Below are 18696 nucleotides of genomic sequence, written 5' to 3' on the forward strand. Positions count from 1 at the left end.
CAGCTGACCAAGCTTACCACCAAACCTATTGTATATTCAGTTTTTGAATTGCATAGATAACGAGAATAAATGTTGGAATCTAAAATGTTGTCCAAACCCCCCTAGCAGTTTTTCTTCACACGATAACATGTCTTTTTTTCTTTTTTTTTTTACCACCACCGCCTTTTCACCGCATGGTTTCTCCCTTCCCATAATCCCTCTGTTTGTTTCAACATGGCGGCGTCCGGGAGGCACGTAGGGCACTATATGCAGAGAAATGGACGGTTTTTGACAAATAACTTTGAGCAGTTGTGGAGTCACAGGTGAGAAAACATCGGCAGCGATGTTCTGAACCATAGTGTTACTCGGCCCGCTTTACGTCAGTTTATTCGTTAGTCTGACTGACAGCTACAGCTAGCATCATCAGGCAGGAGGTCATGTCTCAGGATGTCAAAAGTGTCAGATGTTTCACACGGTTTTCAATTCAGTCTCGGTTAAACGCTGCTCATGCTTTTGTTGTTCACCTCGTATATTTAATGTCTATTAGTAAATGTCTATCTAGTAAAAAAGCTGTCAGACACTATGTTTCTCTTAAATACATTTTCTACCAACGAATGGACTATGGTGATTTAACTTTCATAAACACAACTGATCTATACCTCAAAACTCTGGATACTGTACATCACAGTATCCTCTGTTTTATCACAAGCTATAGGAATCATATTCATCACTGGCTGTGTTCTGTATGCCAAAGGTAAATACCTGTCTTTGTACAACAGAAGGCTGTCACACTGAAAAATAAATACAAAAAATAAATTTTTATCTCAATGAGACTTTTCTTACCTTGTTAAATAAAGGATCTACATATTGATATAATGTTATAGACCGTGCAAATATGCTTTTTGACAGAACACAATTGATATGAACGTTTACCTTGGGTGTGTTTCGCTGTTTAACAAGTGTTTACTGCTTAACTGTGGTTGTAGTATACTGAGGAGCAAAATGTTGTGTTTACAGCCTATCATCCGGCCTTCCATGAGTCCTCTTCACAGGGTGTCCGCGGGGTCTTAAAAAGTTTTAAATCCAATCATTTGAATTTAAAGCCTTAAAATGTCTTAAATTGTCTTAAATTCTCCTAAGTTTTCACAAAAGATCTTAAATACAATTTTGAAAGGGCTTAAAATCTATTAACGTTACCGTTATTTAAAACATGCATAAACTTCAGTCTCGCGTTGAAATGTTTCTATTTTTGAGGATGCGATAACATAACTACAACACGGAACTAGGCCACCTGTGCTGCCCGGTGAGAATTTATCGAGCACCACTAGCTAGCGTGCTGTGCGCGTGCCACTGTGTGTTAGAGCTTAGCATAGCAGCGGAGAAAACTTAAAGGTGCATTATGTAATAAATCTAAAGCAACTGGCCATAAAATCCTCCTAATATGTCACAGAGACTCAGGAATAATGTTCATATAACAAACTGAACTCACCAACAACAACAGTACAGACAAAATATTTGCATTAAAAAATATATTTTGCAGACTGCAAATCATGTTTATGTTTTGAAATCATGTTTTGGCATGTGGCGCCACCTACCGCCGTCTACCAATCATTGCAGTCAGTAGAGTCTCAGCTGCCGAGCGACCACGGGTTGCCAGTTACGTCAGAAAACAAAACCTAAAAGACCTCGGTATTTTGAATTTGAATGTAGTAACTGACCACATTCTTACATATGGCCCCTTTAATGAAAGCCCACAGCTAAGCCGATTTTGAACGATTTGTGGCTCCAATGTCTTTTGTACTTTTTTGCCAGTATGGATTTGAAATGGGTCTTGAATTGTATTCATTATGGTCTTAAAAAAGTCTTAAAAAGTCTTAAATTTGACTTGTTGAAACCTGCAGAGACCCTGTCTTCAGCTCATTCATGTTTCTTTTTTCTTCCAGGAGTTTTGCTTGGACTCCATCTCTGCAACAAACAGCCGTGGAGGCTCACAAAGGTACATTAAAGATAGGGTTGTGATCATGATTAAAACGTTTTATGTTCAAAGCACATGGACGACTTTCCTCCTCGCATATAAGTCATCGTAAATAGCCAAAAGTGTTACAGTTATGAAATAAATCTGTTCTCCAGAAACACAACACTGAGCAACTTTGCCTCACCCATGGTGACTTGTTTTGTCAATACAATGACTATGAGCACTGTACCAATACCAAGGAGGTTATGCTGTTGGCCATGCTGGTCTGTTTTTTTATGTGAAAATCAAAAAGTAGAGGAAGAAATAATTGGTGTGGTGATCCATATATGACTGTGGACGTGGACAGACAGAGTGTTGTTAATAACAATTAAAATATAATTTACATCAAAGTCATACCTCTTCCTCTGTTTTTTTCCCCCAGAATCTACAGAGAATATTGTTATCCCCAGAAAGAAAACATGGTATGTGCTATATCACTATTTTTCTTTTTTTTAAGTTTTAGGTGTCACATAATAGCCAGGTAGCAATGAGTTCAAACCAAGTTATGTATCATTTAAATTTCAGTGAATTAATGTTTTTGATAAACAGGAGCAAAGTGGCTGTGCTGGAGGCTCTGGCTTCAACTGTGGGCAGGGTGAGGGCACTCAGGCCTCCTACAGATCACTGTGACTATGAAGCTGCATGTCAGTTTTTCTGTTTGCTCACTGTCGTTGCTTTTCATCCCCAGGATCCTACAGCATACAACTATAAGTTCCAGGATGATCCTTACCTCTCTCCTGGGACCATGAATGAGTTTGTATGTCAGCACACACTATACTTTACACTGACTTTACACTCTGTTGTCATTTGTCATATATTGACTTCATTAGTTAACAATGGGTTTGATCATTTGCTTTTAGTTAGTTTTGGAAAATCTGGTGGTAATGTGAAACATAAAATGTAAAACACCCAAAATGTATTATCTTTTTTTCTACTACTACTATTAATTATTATAATTATTATCATTATTATCATTATTATTATTATATTCCAAATAAGAGCATCTGGTAATAAAAGAATGCTACATTTTTATCAGTGGTGATAACATAAAGCACAGCTGACCAAAGATGACAGTAAATCTGTTCAGTTAAGTTTGTGTTTGTCATCATAAATAAATTATTTTCTGTTTTCTGTGGCATATAGCTCCTGTGATAAAAGTGACATACTATCAATCAGTGTGACTATTTTCTTACTGACATATCGTCGTCTCTCTCTCTTCTCTCTGCAGAAACTTTTCAGTCTCTCTCAGGAGTCTGGCAGTACGGCAGCCAAATTCTTTATCAACAGCAACCCCAAGTTCTTCACTGAAGACTTTGCTCAGCCACATATACCAGTAAGAAAGCCTGTGCTCTACCTTTAGTGAATGCAGGCGTCTAAAGTGATGAGATTAAATATTGGAGGCCAAATAGAAGAAAACACCTGACTTCCACACCATCATTGTATACATACATTTAAACCATGATAAGGTGGTTTTTGCCAGTTTTCTTTGCCACTGAGTATGGCCACTGCCTATTTGCTAGGGGGAGGGGTTGGTGCACTTGCTTTGGATGTGGTCAACCATCCAAAGCAATGGACAGTGGACAAGGGAAGTGAAGAAAAGTGTCAGGGGTGATGTGTGACAGAAGTATAGTGAAAAAGAAGGTCTACAAGACAGTAGTGAGACCTGTTATGATGTATGGCCTGGGGACAGTAGTGCTGTCTAAAAGACAGGAGGCGGAGCTGGACGTGGCAGATCTTAAGATGCTTATATTTTCATTAAGATTAACCAGGGTGGACAGGATTAGAAAATTAGCTTATTTGAGGGACAGCTCAGGTTTGGAGATAAGGTAAGAGAGTCAAGGTTGATCCAGTTTGGTCATGTGCAGAGGAGGGACAGTGATTATATTGGACAGAGGATGTTGAAGATGGAGCTGCCAGACTGAAGGATCAGAGGAAGACTGCAGAGAAGGGTCATGTATGTTGTGAATGAGGACAGAGGACTAGCTTTCAAAAAGTGATGTAACTGACGAGCATAGGCGCAGATTCCGTGGGAGCACACACGTGTGCCAGCCTTCTCTTGTTATTGATTTGTTAATGACCACTAACTATCAACGCATTGCATTGTGATGCCAGATAAACTACCTAAAAGACAAGAAATTAAATATGTGTTATAGCCGACTGTGGTATTATGTTTTAAAGGATGTGTCGGGATGGTTTTGAATTGTAGATTTGGTCCATGATTTGCTTTTATTCAAGCATTTTTGCTGTAGTTTTGGTGGTGATTATAATTTCTTTCCTGGTGTGTGTAGTTAGTAACACTTTTGATTTAACCTACATTTGTCTCATTAAAGCCAGTTGTGATCATTGACAGAATAATCAATATCAGGTTTTGACTCATTAATGAGTGAAGTTGCTGTTGAGTTGGTAGGCTACGTTATTGTTTACCTATAAACTTCTAGGCGTTACGGTATGCTGTTCCATCCAGGCTGTGGTGTTGGGTTGTGGATTTTGTTTTTCCTTTTTTTCTTTCCTTCATCGCAGCCTTTTTGCGTTAGGGTTGCATAATTGACAGTAAAATCCTCGTATGCATCGCCAGTGTGTAGACTTTGTGTTTGTGAAAGAGAGCGTGTCGTGTGCGTGCATGCATGTGTTCATTGTGGCCGCTGCTGTTGATCTAATGTGTTTTACTATGAGACGAATGTGCGTGTGTCAAAGTAGCAACGATCATGCAAGCACGTTGATGAGCACGTGGAGCACCCCTGGAGTGCAGTGATGGCTTATGAGAGTGCTTCATAATAAATGTTTTTATCATGACATCACTAACTGTTTCTCTCATGCTTGTGTGTAGTGTCTGATGCCAGAGACCGTGTCCCCGCTTATTGAGGAGGCGAGCGAGGAGGGTCTGAAGGAACGAATCAACCTGAGGAGAGTCAAAGCTGCTGTTGACATGTATGACCAGCTACTGCAAGCTGGTGAGAGCACACAAACACACACAAACACTCTCTCTCTCTCTCTCTCTCTCACTTTCTCTTAAGCCCACACTAGAGGATTTTCAAATCTTAGAAGATTTTAAAAACGTCATCAGACACAATGACCGAGTGTGACCGATTTTCCATGTTTTAATCCTGAGAAAGCACAGGATGCAGTACCACAGACTTTTTAATCGTTTTAAATCAATCCCTGGAATCTCCTCCCTGACTTTTTCTGACCAGTTTTCTCGCCCCCTGGTGGCTAATTGCTACATGCATGTCGCTTCGTCCACTTTTATATACTGTGTCTGGGTGAGACCCTCCAGTGATTTGGGATCTCACAGAAATATGAACAGAATCTGAACAGACATGGTGGACCGTCAGCATTGTCAGTTAATAGCTGTTGCACGTGTGATGTCTTGTGCTGATAAACACAAACGGTGGATGAAGTCATGGCTGAGAAGAATAGACTTTCCACTTTCCACTTTCATTGGTTATTGCAGCGTTCTGCTCGTGCCTCAATTGAAATCAGGAAGACTCTGGTGCATCCAATGACATTAAATCCCCTCACACTACAGGATAATTTGGCCAGATAATCTGTTAAATTAGAATGTAGAAGGATTGTCAGAAGGGCCAGGGCAGGACAGAAATCTGGCCAATTGTACTCGAGTGTGGGGCAGGCTTTACACACACACACACACACACACTGTATGTGGTCTCCCTTTAATGTTACTATAAACTAGTGGATCTACTAAGTTTTTTATTTCTATAACTTCTTCTATTTCTTCCAGGCACAACAGTTTCCATGAAAACAACGCATGACCTGTTAGATCTAATCTGTCTTTACTGTGACAAAAACCCTGTCCAGGAGGGGGACGCAGAGGCAGATGATGCGGTGAGTAGTTTCTGATCCAAATCTCAGGATAATGTCAACAGAGTGTCAACATGCAATAAGCTTCAATTTGGGATTTTGCTGCAGCAAGTTAAATATTATTTTTAATACACTGTGAAGAGGTAACAAATACAAATACACACTGAAATTATTTAAAGCATTCTTAGTGCGGACATTGATGTCACACTTTCCCTAGACCCTTAGCCTCATCTTTACCTCCACAACTAAATTCCTAACCCGAACAATAACCTTAACCCATATCTAACCCTAAAACCACCTACTTTTTTAATTGTGAAAATCAGCAGTGATATACATCCAAGATATACACTAAGATATACATACAGCTACAATCTCTCACACACCATCGAAGACTGATATTGGTTCATAATAATTGTGTTTACCTGTATCCCTGTGTGTTTTTCAGGAGGCAGTAGAAGGCAGAAACAAGAGGAAAGTTAACCTCCGTGAGTATTTAGACTCTCCCAAGTGCACCTGGGAGGACAACAACAGTGCAGAGAGAATCTTTAATGTGCTGCCAGAGAGAGACACTCGCTGTTACTCTGCTCTAATCAGAGGCATGGTGAAGGTATGGGCACATTCTGTACACTCCATTTCAATTACTCTAGTTATAAGTCAGCAAATGGTAATAACTTGAATGAATTACACATTTGTATCTCTGTTTCTCCAGCATGGAGCCCACGCCAAGGCCTTCAGCATGTACACTGACTTACTTAACCAAAGGTTGACTGGTGAGTTAAAGAAAGTAGTGAATCACACCTGTCGTCTACATGTACAGTTTAAATATGTGACCACTCTTCACATGCAGATCATCTGAATCTAAACATTTAAAAGTGGTCAAAATGGCATATCATGACCAAATAAAGACAGATTGATTTGTTTTAATTCATCAGCATTTCATTTAAGTGTGTAGCTCTGTCTTTCTCGATATAGCTGTGTTTAAATGTCGTGTCACCTGGCAATATTTGGAAGTGCAACATTGTGCCTGTAAAGCAAGACAGCAAAACGTTTCAGAGGTAAATTAAAAAGAGAAGAAATGTTGTGCTATGTGCACACCAACATTCCCTCAGTCAGGTCTGATTTTGTATTGCTTGACTGAGCCTTTTTTCAGCACGGTGTGAAAAAAACAAAAACAAATAGACAATATTACATAGACGTATTAACACCTGCTTAAGTTACACACTGCAGCTTTAACAGCAAATGTAAAAATGTGTGATTAGCTGATATGATATAAACAATGTTTCAGACAGGTAAATGTCAGCTTCATGTGTTTCTTTTTTCTGGAAAACTGTAGAAAATTGACTACAGGCCCTTTTCAACCATAGGACCTTTTCTCATTTACCCGAGATTTTGAAAAACCTTGGCACATTTCCACCAATATTACCCAGGGAAAGTCAGACTTTTCAGATTACCAGGAACTTTAGAGGGGTGGGGCTTCGTGTTGAAGAATTCTGAATGGATTTTCAGAATTGTTGTTGCTAAAAATGTGTTCATTGAAAGCTTCTGAAAATGAATCCCAACACTCTGTCTCCAGCTGATGTCCACGTCTTCAACGCACTGATTTTAGCAGCTCCTCGTGTCCGAGAAAAATTCAGCGAGCGATGGAACCTGTTCGAGGTAAAACCCTTCAACATATTCTGTAGATGTTGCATTATGATTTATTTCGTAATTTATGCAACTAACAATTATTTTCATAATTGATTCATCTGTGGATTATTTTCTTGAATAACCAATGAGTTAATTTGACATCCTGAACTTAAAAAAACAATGTGTGTGTGTGTTTGTGTGTTCAGGATTTACTGAAGCAGATGAACGAACAGAAAGTTCAGCCCGACCTGTTGACCTTCAACTGTGTCCTGAAGTCTCTGAGACTGTGTGGCTCTTTGGGCAGAACAAAAGCTCTGCATACTCTAAATGAGATGATGGCTTTGGGAATAGGTAATCATTAAAGTGAAAGCTCTGGGGGGGGCATGTGTTTACTGCTTATCTTGTCATTAGACAGCCTGCTCTAACCAGAAACTGAAGATTCTTTTGCATTGTAAATTGCTCACTCTTTTCACCAAAGTCTGTAAAGAAAATGCTCACGTCAAGGGTAGTTTTTTTTCCTTCATGTGTGCACATGTGTTTTCAGCTCCCAGCCTGGCCTCCTTTGAACACATCCTGGTACTCTTTAACAGATCAGGTGAGATCGACGTGACATCACATTATGACAATATTACAATTGCAGTCTCTGGTGCTGTGGTTTGCATGTTGAAATTGATGTTTTCTGTCTTTCCAGGCTCCTCTGGTCAGCCTCCCACTGACATCCTACAGGATATCTTGTCAGAAATTAATGGAACAAGTTTCACATGTCGGGACCCTGAAGATGGTAAGGATTTTTGTATTCCTTTTTTTTTTTTTTAAAGAGTAACTAAACCCCCTGGTCTGAGGCCAACTCTGCCCAATGCCTGATCTTGAAAACCTACAAAAAGTGGACAGGGAGTTATCAGTGAGTTGGGAGGGGAAGGAGGGGTGACTGAGCACCACAGGGGGCGTAATGATCGAGTGACGGCAATCGAAAACACATTCAGCGTGAGGCGCATTTCAATGAGTTCACACGCCATGCATGACATTTTTCACGCTGATAAGTGATAAAAGCCACCGCACATAAATGAGTAATGTATGAATCGATGATGTGAAGGCAGACTGCTCTGCGTAGTTCATTCATACAGCCGTCTTGAATAGTATTTATGGTTGTCAGGTAAATATACTGGTTGCAGAATGAACGTGCTGCACTTACTGCCAGGTTTTTTTTTTATTGGGGGGGGTTTCTTCTCGCACAGAAATACACTGTAAATGTTATAAACACAACAAACGGCACATTATTTCTACCGACCGAATAAACAGGAGCATGCTGGGCTTGCAAGGATTCTTTCTGTGACGTAGTAAATATGTGGTGTCAACACGGGGTGTTTTATTCTGAAAAGTTTAATTTCTCCTACTTCCTCTCCCGCTCATGCTGAATTCTGCTGAATTTATGTGGCTCTGCTGCAGCATCCAGAAATCCAGAGAATAGAAGTGCTGCATATCCAAGCTATCTATTTGTTCTTGTGGATGTTCTTACTTTGCCTCTGTTTGAGGGATTCTAAGTGTATATACTGTATATACCAGCAGGGCAGGGTATTAGATATGGTATTCACCCATTGTGGAACGAATTTCCCTGCACTACAATTTTTTTTCAAGTGTATTCTATTGTGTTCCGTTTTATTCTCTGTCCTTTAACTACTGCAGCATGTGCTTTTCCCCAGTGTGGGATCAATAAAGTCTTATCTAATCTAACTGAACACATCAGTAAAATGTATCCATTAGTACGGTGGTTTTCATGACTGATTTGATCTCTTTATTTTTTCTAGCTCAATTCTTCTGTTTTGCAATGAAAATAGTAAGTATAGTTATCATTTTGGTCTTGTATTTATGTCCTGTATGTTTCTGCAGAGTTAAGCTCTGACAATGAAGAGCACTCACACATTTGTTTTATTGTATTTTATTTTTATTCAGTATTTAAGTAAATCTTCTAAGTCATTGACTTGTCCTGTTTTTCTCTGTTTCCCATCTTTGTCACCACAGTGTCTGGACACTAAAGACATGGAGCTGGGTTATAAAGTACAGCGTCTTGCAGAAGTGGGTGATAACTGGAAGTTGCTGGGAGATCCCTACCTACGGGGTATTTATTAGTAAGTCTACATACCTCTTGGTGGCAGCAAAGAGCTTTCACATGTACTGTATGGACTCTAATTTGACCATAGGTGTGACCATAGTGGATGGTTGTTTGTCTCTATAATATGTCCCTGTAATTAGGGGTGCCCTGAAATCAATATTGTCTGTATTTTAACATTGGTAATAAAGTTAAAGTTACTTTGAGAGCTCACTATTTTCTCAGGTGGTATAAGAAGTTTGAGAACCACTGTTTTAAGGCATGATCTTGATCACAAGTACATTATGAATGAACGCACAACATCACAATCACACTCCTCACTAACTGAACTGGTCTTTCCTCCTCTCTCCTCCACAGCGGTCGCTTCTTCAGTCTGTTGTGTTTGATGGAGCACATTGATGTCATCTTGAAGTGGTACAAACGGCTTGTTCCCTCGGTCAGTAAATCACAGCGTCTCATCTTCAGGTGTATGATTGTATTCCAGGGTGCCTGCCAGTTTTTATATGTTATTGCCTCTAATTACCATCTTGTAGGTATACTACCCAAGCTTTCAAGCTTGTAAAGGCCTGCTGCAGGCGTTGGACGCAGACAATCGCCTAGATTTGCTGCCCCAAATATGGAAAGGTGAGTGGAAGTTTTGGGAATGTAATGTCATATATGAATGTGTGGTTTAAACTGTGTGAATCGTGACAGCTCATCAAGTCTGATCATCGTGATATTATTCCATTTGTTTGCAGACATCAGATCTCTTGGTCATGATAAGAGGCCACAGGTGGTGGAGGAGGTGCTCACACTCATGGCCAGAGAGGAGCACAGCCCTGAGGTCAGTGAGAGGAGCACTCTGTGTGATCATGGTCCTCTGCTGTGAAGCAGACAACCGTCTGTGGTTTTTATTTTCAACCTCTGTGGCTGCAGGTTCAGGAGAGTTTTGCAGAGTGTGCTCTCGATATAAAGGGTGTGTATGACGATGACAGAGGGAGGGCCAGTCTGCAGTGGAACGCCAGCTCCCTCACACACATCACCTCCCTGCTGCTGAGAGCCAACAAGACCAAACAGGCCTGGTGAGAGAGAGAGAGTATAACTGTTTTTCTCTATAAAAACTATTATTTGTAGAGTCAAACATCTTTCCTCTGTCGTTCTCTTTGCAGGGAGATGCTGCAGATCTTTAAATCCAACAACAGAGTTCCACCGTGAGTCTCCACTCAAATAACTACCACACACAAAGCAAATTTCAGCAAGTGAAACTCTACATTTAGTCATCTGTATGACTAAATGTAGAGTCCAGTGACCAATTTGTGTTTCTGACTCACTGCTTTCAGAGTCACACTGGTGATGTCAGACATTGACCCCTGTACCAGTAGATGTACATTGAGTGTACGTAGAGTGTGAAATTATACAACAGAGCAGATACATGAATTTAAAAACCTCTACTCACTCAGAAACACTTAAAGTACACCCGTACATGGAGTCTTCCCTGAAGTTTGTGTAGTTTTTTAAAGGAGAATTTATTACTATTGTTGGAGTAACAGCTTACCTTCTTAAAGCGGAACTCGACCGGAAGTTCCTATTAATGCTGTTTTTTTTGGTGTGTATCATTACCTTGTGTATGAAGCCCTGATGTTTCGGCCACTGCTGAGAACGCTGTTTATTTTTATCTCGGGGCTCAGCGAGATCTCTGAAAATCCCGTAATAGTTACGTAAACAGCGGTTCTCCTGAACAGCCGATCGTCCTGATCCGGGCACTAGTCTGGGCACATCCGGTTGCGTACATTGAACTGCAGAAGAAGAATAACGTCCGTTGTGGAGGTGTTTCACGAGCGACAGTGTCTTCTGACTCTGGGTCTGACTCCGGGTCAAAGTCATAAAAGGGACTGCGGCCGGGAGTCGGGACGAAGCTATTTTTAAACACTGTTAAAACAATGTTTTGATAATTAGTAGCAGTCTATCCACCGTTCCAGAAGGGGGAGCTTCTGAGAGCTGGTGTGCTGAATAGTACTGGCCAATCACAAGACTCTGTCTTCTGGGGGTCAGAGTTCACTCTGAAACATCGCGGCTGACGAACAGCGTCAGAAAAGAGGATTTCAATCGACTCGTTTACAGCAACTAGGAGGTTTTTGACTATAAAAAAAAGTTAATATATGTAAGAAGACCTCCATAACTAACATTTATGTGCAACAGGACCACTCTATGTGAGCTTTAACAACTTTCTAGACATCATTGTAAACCGTAGTGCTCAACACAAAGGCAGGCTAAATAGAGAACACTGTGTTTATTTGGAAACATAGTTTATTTTTACGAATCACATCATTTTACATATAAACAGGAAAACGTTGATAATAATGCATGTGAAAGAGACTAACCATGTTTCCATAACACCTGCAGCAGCACAATGGACTAAGATAAAGCTGCCGTGCGTATCTTTTAAATATGACCAAATATCTGTGTCACATTCAAATAATTATCAAATGAGTTCACACTCTGCTGATTAAATCTATCACTTCCCACGAATGATTCCCAGAATAGTGGTATTGTATTGACTTTGTTTTTTGTCACCTGACAGCATTCCTGCACTGCACACAGGAAGTGATTTGTTTAATGCCAGGGGCTGTCTCATGTACAGGCCTGGCATATAGTGCTACAGCATTCAGAGTCACAGGTTAGAGTTTGGTGTGGATGAAGACATTTCCTGAACTTTTTCAGAATGACAAAAAAAAAGGTTGTTGGACTAAAACATAAAGAAACGGCCACAAAATCCTACTGCTCAAAAAGCTTCGATGCAGTAAATGCTTCTTCACTCGTCCCGCGCTGCTGCTGTATACAAACAAACGTTCCCTTAGGCAGGTCTGATAGTACTGATGGTGCTGTTCAGAAACATCAGAATCACAAAAACAAAAGTTACATACTGCAGCCATAACACAAACATGTTTCTGAGTTGAGCGTGTGTTTCCTGCTGTGTCATTCCGCAGTGACGAGCTGATGAAGAACTTCCTGTCAGTGTGTCACAGCAGCGGTTCCGCTCAGACAGCTGTGGACCTGGTTCAGCTGTCTGCAGCCTTCTGTCTGCCTGCAACAGCAGAGCTGGCAAAACAAACACTGGCAGACTTCAAACTGACCAAGGAGCAAAGGTGAGATGCACGTTATGTTGTTTTCATTATTGCAACAGGAAGCTTGTGTGTTTAAAGGTAGGTATTATTACTTCCTCTGAGTTGTGTCCCGTTTGTCCGAACTTGTGACTGAGTAACTTGTGTCTGTTTTTAGTGACATGTGTCTTGTTTCTCTGCCTCGTCCAGAGCTGTTGTATCTGAACTGGAGTCTACAGAATCATTTGACTGAAGGAGACAACTTTGACACCAATATCACTTGTAAATGAACCTAAAATCCACTGATAATCTGATGAATCCATAAACTGCATTTCTCTCTGTATCTGTGTAATAAACAAAATGTGACATTTATAAATAATGTCTTTGAGTCAGCTCGGGGTCACTGCTCCTCTCCTTTTGTTCCTAATGAGATGTTCTGATACCATTTTTACTTCCTGATATTGATTATGAAACCTAATGAAATTACAGTGCTATGCAAATACAGGCACTGATCAGACACCAGAGCAATTAAAAATAAATCTGTATACGAAATGCATTTCAACAACTTAATGCTAGAAATACTGTGTTGAAGTAATAATTGTTGCCTGGCCCAGAAATAGAGCCACAAATCTTCTTTTATCATCTAGTTTAACATCTGTAGCCACAATAATAATAAGTTATACTGTAGGATATAGGGATCTAGGAACAGCAATTTTCAAAAAAGAATTCAGCCATATTTCAGAAAAATAATCATGATGTGAACAAACCTCCAAATCAACACAATCCACAGAGTGGACATAGCAACTGACCTGAATATGTCCACAGGCTTGAGCCTTCATCCTCCATTCTAACAGTTGAGGGAGAGTCATGTGATCATAGATAGTGGACACATGTATTTATGTCATTCACCACCGTCTTATTTGTAACCCTTAGTGCTCACGCGGCACAATTCTGTGCCACAGGTGCACCCATGCTAAATTGCTGTGAGAATAATACACAACTCCTTATATGGACATCCTGGGGGTGTGAGTTTATAGGTAACACATTCAGGCTTTACAAAATGTGTTTTTTGAGTCAAAGTAATGATTCATTTTATATCACATTTTTAGTAGTGATATAAAGTAGCAATAATTGTGCAGAAGTCCCAAAATAGACAGTTTTTTCTTTTATTTTTGTTCTTAAAGTGAACTTTAAACTGTGATGTCTTTCCAGATTTCACAAATTCAATCCTATTTATAACTTTTGGAGTACTTTTCACTCAGATGTGTTTATGTAGGTGTTATATTTTATTTTTGTTATCAGATGGCCTAGGCTTTGCTGAGAAAAAGGATGTAAGACACTGGAAATTGCACATTCCTATATGTTTAAACATAGTATGGAAAAAAGCAGCCAAAATGCTCTGTGTTCTAAGGGTGAAGGACGTGCAAGTGACATTGATAGTGGGATATCGGATGTGTCCACTTGATTGTAGATGCAAATGCACATATTTGACTCGTGTCTGATTTATTTCCACATATGAATGAGGCCTGAATCTGATCTGACATATTTGACTCCAGGTTTTTTTTCCTGCTTGAACTGTCATGGATTATATGTGTGATTTGTGCCACGTGGGAGGAAAGATCAGAATTGGTTCACTTGCACCATGCAGTATGAATGCATTCTGAGTCTTCTCAAGAAATACATGCATCAGATGACTTTTATAGATCATGTGATACAGAAACCTGAGTTTATCACAGCAAATTAAAGAAGATCAGTAACTACAGCATCCTCCGGAGGAAAATATGAAGTGTGACAGTGATTAGCATTCTCCGTGAATCCATGACCATGAACTATGAGAGGCCAAGAGGGAAATGTGACATTTCTCTCTGTGATAACTGACCAAATGCATGGGAGACTGAGTTAAGGGTCTGGAATGCTGCTGTGGACCTTTCACCATCTTTAGATATAAAGATAGTGTTGTGTGAGCAAATGCAGGTATGCACTGAGAGTGTGTTTCTGCACAGTTTTATGGGCTGCATGTTCAGACAAGATGGTGCCTCAGGTGTCTGCTTGATTGCGTCCCCCCCCCCCCCAAAAAAACTAAACCAGCCATTCCCAAACCCACTTGGAAATATGAAAATCCAAAACCTAAATCATGACTCTGATCAACGCACGAGACGAGGATCAATAATTCCTATATATATTATTTTTTTCATGTGAAAAAAACCTTTATTTTTGACCTTGCACGACCCACCCACTGGGAGGCCACGGCCCACACTTTGGGAATCACTGTAATAAAGTTATTTTTGGTTTATTCCAGTGTTTTGGCAGTATTCACATAATACATCACATAGTAGATATATAATAATGAGTTACTGGTATCATTTGTGTACAGTATATGTTTTATGAGTGTGTGCAGACAACAGAGGTAATCCTAGACTCTTGGGGGCCCCAGGCAAAGCTAATTGGGGCCCTTCACCATCCATCTCCACCCTCACCACCTGTACACCCTAAGCCCTCATAAAAGGGAACCAGTGCTTATCAAATGTCATGCACATTAGTTTTTTTTTAACATGAATCGTTTCATTGAGTCAACAGTTGCCCAAAGTGCTGTACAATAACACGAGCAGCAGCATTCAGGATCAACTGAAACCTGGCTAACCCCAGCATACAGAGCATTGGTTCTCAAAGTGCGGCCCGGGGGCCAATGGCGGCCCGCAGAAACATTTCTGGCGGCCCGCAATAAATTACAGTTGATAGTTTTAATCCAGGAGGTACTAAGCTTGTTAAATGTTTATTGGACATTACTGGATACAGACCAATAAGTGTAAACTGTAAATCTGGTCACTAAAATGATTACAAATGGGATTTCTTTCTGGTTTTTTTCCTTTTTTTTCCTTTGGCGGCCCTCAGTCCAATGTAGGGTTTCTAAATTGGCCCTCAGGTATCACAACTTTGAGAACCCCTGATACAGAGCCTTGCAGTTAACCAAGGTGAGTTGTGATGAATACATGAATCACTCTCTCAAAATTCTGCCACACAGAAATGGGTTTTATTTTCGCTAACTGCCTCACTTGTAAAAAAAAACCCCTCTTCTTTACAACACAGCTGATCTGTTTGTCCATTTTAAGGCTTTTGTTAAAGTATACCCTATTTCTACAAGTTAAACTAGTTCCCTGGTATCCTATTGAACATGTCTGTGACACCCTGCCCAAACAGCCCTGTTCAGAACGCTCTGTTTTAAATGCCTGTCTCTTTAAATGCAAATGAGACACAGGAAACTGCGTCAGTGTCACTGAGGCTCCAGCTGGAGGTTTGTGTAGAACTCTGTGCTGCACTGTGGAGCCAAGAATAGAACACTTTGCGGACTCTTCCTGATGCTATTGCACTCGTGTGCACTCTCACATTTTTTAAACAAAATCGGAGCTCCGCGAGACAACAATTCCAGGAATGTATCATTGTGACGTCACAATGAGCGCGTAAGTCAACATCGCGTGTTTTATCTCCTGTGCTTAGACTGAGGCGAATCACAAAAACACGAATGAGTCGTCTTATTTCACACTTTGCCTACTCATAGGAATAGGATTAAAATGATTAAAAAGAAACAGTAGAGGCCCCGAGAATTGAGCTCTGCGGCACTCCACAGGACAGAGATGGAACTCAAAGTGCTGCTCGTGAGGAGATCATTACTGCCACTTGCAGGTCAGTATAGGATGCACATGTTGGTCAGTGATCAATCCTCGATGGGGGGGCTTTTCTTCAGGGGCCCAAGCATTTGCCTGGTATGCCTGTCCGTGCGCCTCTGTGCAGACATCGGAGATGCCCAGAACAATTGTGGGTGTGAGTGTGTGTGCAAGCCTGCACAGGTGTGTACCTATCTACTGCTAAATTTACCCCCCCCTTCTCAACCAATCATCTTGTGAGCTGGCAGCACAACCAAATAAGGACAAATGTGCCAAAGTGAGTGAGGAGGGGCGGAGGGAGAGTCTGAGATGGGTGTGGTTTGAGGAAGAGAGTGTGTTGTTCTTCAGTTGACTCACTTTTCATACACAGCTGTATTCTATGTCCACTCAAACACATCAGTGTCACCCAACTCTCTTTTACACACTGAATAACACACACCAGTGTCACCTTTCAAACCTGCTCCAGACCACAACACACACACACACACATGCATCCATTCATCTTTATTTGGTTCTAATACTCAAACGTATGTTTTGTAGTAGCAACAATCACAGTCAGCCCAAGTGACCGTGGGATTAGGCCACGAGTGTAAAGTTACAGACCACAGTGGGGGAGTTTCTTCTGCGTGTGCATGAAACGCCAACACACAAAAATCACAAAATAGTTTGGGTTCAGCAAGATAGCAGTGAAAACAGCGGAGGATGTGGCTGGTCACCAGCATTCCTGTCTTTCACTCCTTTCTGCAACATCCACTGTCGAGGAGAGGAGGCCACGGATTAACACGAACACACAATGTCATGGAACATGTAAAACAGTTGCACGTTTGAAATGAACTGGATTTTGCCGTGGTTTTATACTCAAAAACAAAGTCTTTTTTTCCCTCACTTCCTGTAAGGAGAGAAAGATGTGGAGGGTGAAGGAAGAAGATAATTATGAGGAAGGAAGGAGCAGAGAGGCTTTAATGAAACTAGAGAGGACACAAGAGGTAACAGCTCAAGATGAATCCTGTTATATTACACACAATCATATCCAGAACTGCTGTTAGAACAAAGACCTCCACTCATACTGGCCCCGGGTCTGGAAATACACAATTATTTCATTCCAAACTGAAACTTTCAGTCTGTAATTACGCTTAAAATCCACAGTCTCTGCACATTTTCTGTTGTGATACACAGAGCTGACACGTACAACTCTGATGAAGCAGAAACATCTTTGGCCTCACTAACCACCAACTCATCATGCTGCTTATGAAGGAGTTTAGAAGCAGTTTAGTCACTTTGCTCAGTCAGTAAACCTGGGTTGAGGTTTGGTGCAGGAATTCACCCATCAGCTTCTTGAATATCACTCTGTGGCTGAGGCAGTAAAACACATCTAATGTTACACAAATGAGAAATATAGGGTGAAGTCATGTGGAACAGAGCAGGGGTGTAAAACTCAAATGACCTGAGGGCCAATGAGCATCTAGTCTGGTCATGAAGGGGCCAGTCTAGTGGTTAAAGGTGCCATATGTAAGAATGTGGCCAAAAACGGTTACTACACTCAAATTCAAAATACCGAGGTCTTTTAGGTTTCGTTTTCTGAGGTAACTGGCAACCTGTGGTTGCTCGGCAGCTGAGAATCTACAATGATTGGTAGACGGCGGTAGGTGGCGCCACATGACGCCAAAACATGATTTCAAAACATAAACATGATTTGCAGTCTGCAAAAGATTTTTTAATGCAAATATTTTGTCTGTACTGTTGTTGGTGAGTTCAGTTTGTTATATGAACATTATTCCTGAGTCTCTGTGACATATTAGGAGGATTTTATGGCCAGTTGCTTTAGATTTATTACATAATGCAACTTTAAATAACGGGTGGGAAATATGATCTAAAAATGACAACACAATATTCCATCATGATACCGCAATTAAGATATTCATCATGATATTTCACATATTATCAGTGCTTGTTTTTGATAAGGGATGATGTAAACTTCACAATAAAAACACATGTATGATGCAAAATAAATCAATAAAAATAAAATTGAGTAAATAATAAAATGGGCAACTGTAATTAAAACACCAGACAAGCTTATATATGTAATTTAATGTTGCATGTGATACATTTAATAATGTCTTATTATTACCATTATAAAAACATTGCTAGAAATTATGATTTGTATTATATTCTGTTTATATTCTAGACAGATCTGTGCCGCGTGAGGCACAAATTTGGGCTTTTATTTTGAGTCAAAGTTAGGATTCATTCATTTTTTTAGTAGTGATATAAAGTTGCAATAATTGTGCAGAAGTCACACATTTTTTTTCTTTTTGTTTATAAAAACAAGCCGAGCAAACATTGAACTGTGACGTATTTCCAAATTTCACAAATGCAATCCGATTTTAAACAACACAAGTACTTTAGTGG

General features: G+C 40.3%; 1 protein-coding gene across 1 annotated transcript; it reads left to right on the top strand.

Moving 5' to 3' along the window:
• Positions 1–201: 201 nt before the first annotated feature.
• ptcd3 (pentatricopeptide repeat domain 3) lies at positions 202–12977 on the top strand. Its single transcript, XM_083906188.1, has 23 exons — positions 202–302; positions 1923–1975; positions 2376–2415; positions 2543–2588; positions 2682–2750; positions 3222–3326; positions 4821–4944; positions 5733–5836; positions 6258–6419; positions 6522–6582; positions 7386–7468; positions 7645–7789; positions 7983–8033; positions 8130–8219; positions 9244–9272; positions 9458–9564; positions 9903–9981; positions 10079–10169; positions 10283–10368; positions 10461–10606; positions 10694–10735; positions 12512–12670; positions 12836–12977. Exons 1-23 carry the CDS (start codon positions 214–216, stop codon positions 12876–12878), a joined length of 2004 nt encoding a protein of 667 aa, XP_083762314.1. The 5' UTR covers positions 202–213; the 3' UTR covers positions 12879–12977.
• Positions 12978–18696: the final 5719 nt, after the last annotated feature.

Source organism: Microchirus variegatus, assembly GCF_963457635.1.
Source record: "Microchirus variegatus genome assembly, chromosome: 19".
In the NCBI taxonomy this organism is placed as follows: domain Eukaryota; kingdom Metazoa; phylum Chordata; class Actinopteri; order Pleuronectiformes; family Soleidae; genus Microchirus; species Microchirus variegatus.